This window comes from Micropterus salmoides, unplaced genomic scaffold (genome assembly GCF_014851395.1).
Source record: "Micropterus salmoides isolate LMB-PRFRI ecotype aquatic unplaced genomic scaffold, ASM1485139v1 Ms_hic_scaffold_15, whole genome shotgun sequence".
Taxonomy (NCBI): domain Eukaryota; kingdom Metazoa; phylum Chordata; class Actinopteri; order Centrarchiformes; family Centrarchidae; genus Micropterus; species Micropterus salmoides.
This window is the reverse complement of record NW_024040596.1, coordinates 26,759,082-26,768,324: the sequence shown is the minus strand read 5'-3', so window position 1 is coordinate 26,768,324 and position 9,243 is coordinate 26,759,082. Positions and strand designations below refer to the sequence as shown.

General features: G+C 37.0%; 2 protein-coding genes across 2 annotated transcripts; both read left to right on the top strand.

Moving 5' to 3' along the window:
- The first annotated feature begins 747 nt into the window (after window positions 1-747).
- Window positions 748-5,204, top strand: LOC119903549 (uncharacterized protein C2orf80-like). Its single transcript, XM_038719804.1, has 8 exons — window positions 748-788; window positions 883-964; window positions 1,143-1,225; window positions 1,851-1,938; window positions 2,349-2,426; window positions 2,591-2,678; window positions 3,796-3,905; window positions 4,790-5,204. Exons 1-8 carry the CDS (start codon window positions 748-750, stop codon window positions 4,856-4,858), a joined length of 639 nt encoding a protein of 212 aa, XP_038575732.1. The 3' UTR covers window positions 4,859-5,204.
- A 1,493-nt stretch (window positions 5,205-6,697) lies between these two features.
- Window positions 6,698-8,609, top strand: LOC119903556 (gamma-crystallin M2-like). Its single transcript, XM_038719811.1, has 3 exons — window positions 6,698-6,709; window positions 7,207-7,518; window positions 8,169-8,609. Exons 1-3 carry the CDS (start codon window positions 6,698-6,700, stop codon window positions 8,442-8,444), a joined length of 600 nt encoding a protein of 199 aa, XP_038575739.1. The 3' UTR covers window positions 8,445-8,609.
- The last annotated feature ends 634 nt before the right edge of the window (window positions 8,610-9,243 follow it).

Sequence of the window (9,243 nt, the reverse complement as noted above, 5' to 3'; positions counted from 1 at the left end):
GGTTGGTAGTGGTTTTAGAGATTAATAGGAGGTTGGTCATAAATTATTCAATCCATGCTGTTCACCTGAGAAGTCTGTTCCACATCGCTGTTACAGGCTTGTGTTCCCCCAGGAGGATTACCATATTCACTGTAGCCTCACTGCAGCCAAACAATGTTTACGATTTTGTATCATCATGTAAACTGAAGGTCCGTAAACGGTTATTGCTCTTTGACAGTTTACAGTCATACAGAATTGTGCGGTGAGTACAAATGCTTGTTTGCATGTTGTTCAATTTGTTTTAATATCTAATGTTTTAAAACAGTAGGCCTCTGTCTGCTCATTAAAATTTGTAAAATTTGATATTGCACCAGATAAATGGATTTTGTTTTGGATTTGTTGCACACAGCTGTTTAACCATTACTTATAGGGAATGTGTTTTTAAGGTAGACTAAACTATCTGGACCGTTGTATCATTAAATTTGTTGGTAGTTCTTCATGTGGGTCCAACAAGGTATCAGGTTCATGTCCTGACTGTTGCACTGCACTCCTTGGCAGTGAATTAACCCCTTATTTTTAATTTAACGATGTTATGCAAGCTAGCCCTTCTTTTCACCAGAATATCAGTTGATTGCCCTGTATTTCAACTTCACTAATTTCTAGTCACCATCTTGATGACAAAGATAATACTGTATTTAGAAGTAAGAAAATATTAAGATGTTTTTCTGTTTTTCCAGAAGTCCTACATGAAGGAATTGATTCACAAAAATGGAGGCAAGACAGCTGAAAAGAGATGTTGAGGCCCTTATGTGAGTTCATATTAAAAGGCCAGATTGTTAAAAAGTACAATATGAAGCATTTTTTAAAATGGCAACTGATTAATTTTGTTCCTTATCTGAACAGTGGTGATTACATTGGGCAGAAACTCAGAGAAAATTCTTTTGATCCAAAGGGCAAGGGGACCAACACAATGCTCGACGACCTGGTAAACACATTAGATATCTTGTTCTTACCTGAAACACAGCTAGTCATTGTGGCTCTGTGTTAACTGCCGCATCAGTTTGCAGAAGATGCAAAATTAGGGGGCAGAGCTATACAAACTAAAAATGAATCCACTAGTAGCTTTAGAATGTCAATGCATTATTTGTTTGTGCATGTTACAGGCTCACTATGACCTTGCCATTAGTGTTGCCCTTTGGTGGTTGGATAAAGAAGAGGGACGGGATGTGCTCGACAGGGACATCATGTAAGCTGCTTGTGCTTTTATAGAGGAAAGTTAAAGCTATAGGCCAATGGTTTTCAAGATATGGAGTTGAACGAAGTTGAACAAACATGATTTACACTTGACTGCACACCTGAAAAAGTGAACTTTTCTTGGCTTTTGAAAGGGGGTCATGACAGAAAAAGTTTGATAACTGCTTTTTAGGCTAAAGCTATCACAATTTTAACTGAAAAACACTGACCTGCCGGTGGATGTGTTTGAAACCCACAGTCTTACATGAGCTTTTAGTAAAAATTCTCCCAAATTTCCAAAGCTACCACATTTATAAATAATTGAGGGGTGACAGCTCTATGTAGATATGCTACATGTAGACACACAGGGATCATAGACAGCCTGTGGTAGAAGTGTACAAGGTAATTGCTAAGGGACCCCAACCTAGGTAGAAATCCTTGACTGGTTGGGTTTCTCTGGCTGCATCTGTGTTCACTGTGGATCTACTAGATCCAATTTATACTAATTCAGTAGATAAATAGATTTTGTTAAAATATTAAATGTTACAAATCAACTAAAAAAAAACTCCCCATGAATCTACTGTACATGTAGTTATTTTTAATGAGACTTCTTGCCACTTTCCTCTCTACCACAGCAGAGCAACAGGCAGCTCAGGAAGTTCCCTGTACCCTAATCGCTTAGAACGAGAGGCTATGATCCTGTCATCCTTTGCCGGGGTAATTATGGTAAGAGTCATTTATATATGAATGCAGCTTTTATTAAATCTTGATATCCCAGTAAGGTTAAAATATGTGAATGGACTTATTTTCATTTTCTTTATTTAATTTTTTTAACTGAGGGTGCTAATGCTGTATGTATGCATCTAGCTTGGGCTTAAAATAAAAACAATCTCTGAAAAGAAGTACAAAGTAGTAGAGGAACAGGGAAATTGACAGAAGTAGAAATTGTGGGCAATCAAATGGGATACATCCATGTCCTCAATAATAATCACTATTCAAACTCAAACACAAAGGTGTGTTCGAATTCAAGCATGCACATGAGAAATGTTGGTCCAATTAAAGAGTCTTGCTTTAATCTCCAACTTCACTAAGGTTAACTTCATGCTGCTGACCTTTGCACAATTTGCCTGCTTCAGAATAGCCTGCCAGTGGAGGAAATCCTGGCTCTGTACAGGTGTAAACCAGCTGCTTCATACCCCAACCACCAATCCAAGGTACAAGTAACCTGGCTAATATTTAACACTCATGTTTAGAAACAGATACAGTATACAGTACATGTGTCTAGTTATTTTGTACACATTTATAGAGGTGGCTGCCATTGGTTTTGTATCATCCTAATTGTATAATTGTGGTAAATTCCACTGTTTTATAACCCTAGAGCACAATCGTCTACCCCTTCACTCTGTCCTACCATCCATTTGCCATGCTCGGCTCTTACAAAGCTGTGCACCACTCCAAGAAGCACAGTAAGTGTGTATAAATATTCAACAGGTATCTGGAATTATCTTACGCCGTGGTTCCCAAACATTTACCCTTTATAGCCATTAGTCAAACAATGTTTACTCATGACCTCCCCATTTCTGCCTTCTATATTGTGTTTTTGGATTAAAGACAGGGGAAAAAAACATTTTCCATAACATAATTGGGCTTTATTCTTGACCTTGTAAACACCAGCTTGACAAAATAATTATTCAGACCACCATGATAACTGCTGAAGAGTATTACACAATGTAGCTGAAAGCTTTGGAAACAAGTTGGGTTACAAATTCTAAAATGGTGTAATTTATTGGAGCGCAAAGTAATTTTTTTTCTGTCTGAAAAGTAAAATAGTTATATGGCACTTGAGGTAAAACTGTTTTGCAGGCTGATGTACAGGTATAGAGGCAGCTCTATGTATAAGTGTGCATCTTTTAGTCGCCATACTTCTTGCCTTGCTTTCGAAGATATCAAGCTTGCACAGGCAGTGGTTAAAGGGAGGCACGGCCAACCTGATAGCCTGGCTCATAGGAACTACTATAAATACTACTAAAGCATAATAGAATTCCTAAAAGTCAATTATGGGTTTTTGTGCGGCACCTTAACATTTCCAGTGGCCACGTCTGGCCACCCATATGAAAAATTTCTGGGAGTGCCACTGAGCTCTGGTCTGTGCTCTCTCACACAGTGAAACTGCCTGCTCCAAACGCCATGAAAAACACTCAGCTTGCATGATAAATTAAAAAAAATAAAGTTAAATTTTAGATATTCTATCTATTTATCATTTAGAAAACAGAATAGGAAACACAAATATTTTTCCATACTCTCTTTGCTTTTCCATAGATTTTCAGACCAGAAATGATAAAAAAAATCTTTTCCATACTGTGTAGGAACCTTTTGTAATGGGGTAAAAGTATAACGTAGCATAAAATGGAAAGAGTAATAAAGTACAAGTACCTCTAGTTGTACTTAATTACAGGATTTGAGTAAATAATTCACCACTTCACCTCATAACAAGACCTTATCCTTTAGGGGGGGTACCGACCCCCTGGTTGGGAACCACTGATCTAATAGTCCTGTTTTAAAATCCTGAACAATCTTTTATAGGTCTAAAGTTGAAAAGATGGCTGTCTGAGAGGATGAAGGCTAGTGCCCCTCCTGCAAAAGTTTCAGTGCAGTCATCATCATCTTCCTCCTCGTCTCACTCCTTCCTCAGTGTGAGTAACAGCATGCTTATCTATCCTAATCCTAATATTTTACTCCAGATTATTTCAGAGGAGGGGAAATCTGAAATATAATGGGAACTAGAAGAAAATACTTTAAAAAAAAGAAGTTTCAGGCTGTTTTCAGAACTATGTCTTTCTTTATGGGTGCATGAAAGTGTACTGTACTGCCACCTTGTGGATCTAAATAGACAACTCTATATCGCCCACCACCTTTATCAGTCATTGTATGTCCCATAAAAAATAGTGAAGAAGGAAATTTTAATCATCTTTCAAAACATAAAGTGATGAATGTCCCTAAACCTTCTCCAGCTAAACGAAAACCAATCAGAAATAAATTTGCTTCGGTTTCCCAAAGTCCATCCCTATTTCACAGAATCATCTTGGATCCTTGTCTTCAAATATCAAACCTGCAGCCAGAAACCTGGGTTTGATATTTGACAGTGACCTTTCATTTGAAAAAAACAAAAATAAATACAAATGTTGTTCAACATCATGTCTAACAAAGGAGCATCTCAAAGAACAGATCTCTTTACTCGGGCAGGGCTCTGCTCACTCTTCCCGAGTCCCGGCTCAAGACTAAAGGCTTTTGCAGTCAAGGCCCCTCACCTCTGGTCCTCCTTGCCTGAGGAATCAGAAGCTTGCTGAATCACTGACAATTTTTCATCTTTTAAATCACTTCTCAAAACTTTTATTTTATTAATTCTAGTGTACTGTTTTTTTGCCAGCATGTCTAGTTCTGTTTCATTAGTAGTCTTTATTGTGTTTTATTTTACTGCTGTACTATGTTTTTTCCTCAGGGCTGAGGCATTATCCTTTTCAAAAGCGCTATTTAAATAAAGTTTATCATTATTATTACCTCTCTCTTTCTCTGTCAGGACAGCAATGATTCCCACGAGGAAAGAGCTGAGCACTATGAGGGTTCACAAGAGTCTCTGCAGGACTGAAGTCACCCTCCAGCAGCACCTCTTGGTTTTGTCCACATGATGGACTTCATATGTATTTCTTCTACTTCTTGTACTTCTATTGTCTTTACTTTTGGATGTTCACTTTATATTCTCACAATGACAATCTTTAAACTTCAATCTTTAGTACTTCACTTCACTACTGAAAAGTTCAGCATAAGCAGGAGGTTGCTAAAGACAATTCTCTATTTACAAGCGTGGTAATTACATTTAAACAATGGTGGTTGTGGCTGACAGGCTGTTTGTATAGTGCGTTTTAGCTAATACATGACCCGTTTAGAGTTATCAGTAAAAGACGGTCGACATATTTGACCTGAAACTGGATAATAATAATAATAATAATAATCCTTATTTGTAGAGCACTTTTCAAAAACAAGTTACAAAGTGCTTTAACAAGTGTAAAGAATAATACAAAAAAAAGATAAGAGCATGAAAATTTAATATAAAATTAGTAAAATACAATAAAATAAAAGGGATAAAATAAAGTCAAATAAGATCGGGAAAGGCTCTCCTATAAAAGTATGTTTTAAGAAGGGACTTAAAAGAGTTCACTGATAAATGCTGTTTAATAAAAGAAAAAAGAAAACGCAGAAGACAAGATCTCATCAGTCCTGTTTTAGAATCCCTTCACTTGTTACCTGTAAGTTTTAGAATTGATTTTAATATTTTACTGATCACATTAGGGCCCCTCAGCTCTGGAACTTCCTGCCTGAGAACCTGAGGCTTGCAGGTGACATCATTTAAATCACTTTCTAAGACATATTTTTACAAAAAAGCCTAATTTGAGTGCATCCTACTATTTCTGTCTGGTCTTATATGTCAATTTTTATTGTATCACTGTTGTGGATTCTGATTTCTTTTAACCCTATATCATTTTAAATTGCTTGATTTTAATTTGTCTCTGTCTTGTATATTTTTAATTTGTGTTCAACCATGGAAAGAACACTTTATAACTCTTGAGAAGTGCTGAATAAATAAAGTGTATTATAATTATTAATATTATTATTAATATTATGTAACTCTAAAAGATTTTAAATTACATCTCACAATAATAACACAACATACCTCAAATTACTAGATGTTATGCCAGTAACATTTGACTGACTAAGTTACTAAATAATGTCAGGTTAGCATACTTTCCTGCTCATTATAAACTGTATAATTACTCTGAAAAACATATTTATCCGTGTTTCCAAATGTAAATAAAACATTTACCAAAGATTATCTTTTGCTAGCTTGTAATGCTATGGTGACTTCCTGTTTACATAATTGGTTGCTCTTGATGGGTCAGTGCTACAGCTGTTTTCTAGCAACCAATTCACACATTACTAAGTTTTAATGGTACAGCCTGATTTATTACTTGCTAGTTTGAAACTAGCTTGTAGTTACTAAGATCTTACTAAGGAAGGACTTTCGCCTCAAACAGCTGCATAGATATTCACAAATTCCCATTACCACAATTCAACAAATAGTTAAAGGCTGTGTTTTGTGATGACCTTTGACATTCTGCGTGGAAAGATTAATCCACTTGATGATGGATTAGTGGATAAAATGTCTCTCTGTCCATATCAATAAAGAGGGCACCGTGGGTCAGTTATTTGCCTGCTAGGACTTTTGCATTGATGATTCAGGGATTTTTGCTCTATGCCTAGGATCAAGACTTTTGGCAGCGATGCCAGGGCGTTAAATCCCCGCTCATTGAAAAAACAGCTAAAGTGGGATCTGCTAACCCTTTGATTGAGGTTTATATAGCGGGCCACTGGTCCTGCTTTGTGAGACCACCGTTTTCCATAGGTGACTGGCTCCAGTACTCTTTGCAGGATGAGTAGTAAGGTAAGAGAGTGTTGTCAGGTTTTCTGTCTATAATGGTCTCCATAAACCTGGTAGCAAATGTGGCCAAAACCTATAATTGTAACGAGAGCAGTGCAGGAATTTGAAAAAGAGTTTTACAAAGTTGGTGTGATTGTATTGTAGCTGTTAACATCATGATTAAGTTCTGGGTGTTAGGCTGCTGAGGTTGCACCCAGAGAAACTAATTTTGCCGTGAAGTGGTTGAAATGTAAAAAGGAAGCCTGCTTGACGTCTTTAACTGGCTTCATGTTGAAGAGAATCAGCATGCAAGAAAAAATAAAACAAAAAAAAACTTATGTACCATAAGTCACATCATTTCTTTTTCCTACAGTAGGGAAATGTTTAATGCTGCAGCAAAAGTAAAAGTGTCTTTATTGGCATGACATGGACATAATCAGGCAGCGCCATAGCAGGTTGTGCAAGGTTTAGAAAGATAAGATATATGTTTATCAGTATTGTTTTTTTGTTGAGTGTGTTAGTATGTGACAAACATAACTTTGCCTCTATGCTTCTGCTTTCTCTGCTGGACTCAGATCACATTTTATGAGGACAGGAACTTCCAGGGCCGCTCCTATGAGTGTGACACCGACTGCCCTGACATGCACCCCCACTTCAGCCGCTGTAACTCCATCAAGGTGGAGAGCGGCTGCTGGGTGCTGTATGAGAAGCCAAACTACACCGGCTACCAGTATGTTCTGACCAGGGGAGATTACCCAGACTACCAGCGCTGGATGGGCTACAATGACACCATCCGCTCCTGTCGTACTTTCTCTTATGTGAGTAAATATTTTGTTTCATTTGTTGTAAATTTGTGAAGTGTCTTGACTCCTGCAGAATGTTTTGTATCAGCTCTCCACACAGTATCTATGTGAAGTTAATTAATTACGGATGCATTAAAATAATGTTTTGTGTCTGAGAAGTTGTGTTTATGTTGTTTGTTTATAAGTGCCTAAATGTGTGCTTTGCTCTGTTTTCTGTATTTCTGTGTGTGCATAAGGCAAAGAATAATAAATATGTTGTTTTAAAAAATATATTTTGTTTTTTCATGTATCCTGCTACCGAACATAAACTTCCACAGCACATTAAAGTAGATCTATTTAACTGAATATAAGTGATCTGTCTACATTTTGCTAATTAATAATTAAAATTATTGTTAAGCAAAGCCTGGGATTCCAAATGTATGTTAAATGTTAAGAATAAATAAGCAAGAAGAGCATCATGGTTAAAGAAATAATATGATAATAAAATGTTTTATCTATAGAGCACTTTTCAAAACAATGTTACAAAGTGCTTTTACAAGAGCAAAGACAATAAAACACATCAAACAAATAACAAGATACACGGTAAAACCACCACACATAGAGGGCTGTAGAGGAAGAGCTCCTTGCAGTGATGCAGTTCCTGTTCTAATTTTGTACTTTGCTTCACTGTATTTCTTCAGACCAGCGAGGGCCCCTACCGCATGCGCATCTACGAGCGTCCCAACTTCCAGGGTCAAATGATGGAGTTCAGCGACGACTGTGAGTCAGTGCAGGATCATTTCCGCAGCCGTGACATCTACTCCTGCAACGTCATGGAGGGCTACTGGACCCTCTACGAGCACCCCAACTACCGCGGTCGGCAGTACTTCATGAGGCCCGGAGAGTACCGCAAGTTCAGTGACTGGGGGGCCACCTGTGCCACCACCGGGTCCTTCCGCAGAATCACAGAGTTTTAATCAAGATTCTCACTTGATTCTGTTGATTTTATACACATTTCAATTTTATCCAAAACCCCATTTTCCTCCTTTAAAAGACATCTATTTGTGGAAACTGGTAATGTTTATAAAATAATGTGTCTCATGGTACAAGGAGTGGGATGTATGATAAAGAGATTGACCCGGCATATCAATATGATATTGTTTTAAATAACCAAATAAATACATATTGTAAACAATTTCTCTGTGCTTGTGAATGAATTTGGTGTTGACTGATTTAACTTACTGGCTAACCATTTGGGCCATAGCAGTTTTAATATTAATACAACATTTGCGTTGTTGTGATTATTTTCTTACTATGTGTCCCACATGTAATAATAATTATTAATAAGTAATAATAATTACATCCTGATCATGAATGAGTCTTCACAAATACTGTTGGACTTAGTGTGTGACCCTCTCATTAACACAAGCCCCACACTACCACTCATACTTTTAATAACAAAAATGAGTCGGTTTATCTCAGAATTTCATTGTTGAGTTTATTTATTTATTTTTTTAAAGAAGCCTTTCTTATTTTCGAGATTCACATTCTGCGACTTTCAAAGAAGTTATTTCCTGTCCTTCAGTCTGTCAGTCACCTACAGACTGACTGACATCAATAGTGACAATGGAGTTACTATGCACAACATCAGTCTGTTACATTATGGAACCTATAGAGAAACCATTGTTTATAGTTATTCATTGATATATCTGTCTGCCCAAGTGCACAAGATCTCCAGTAACTTATATACTGTCTGAATATATTGAATCAATCCAA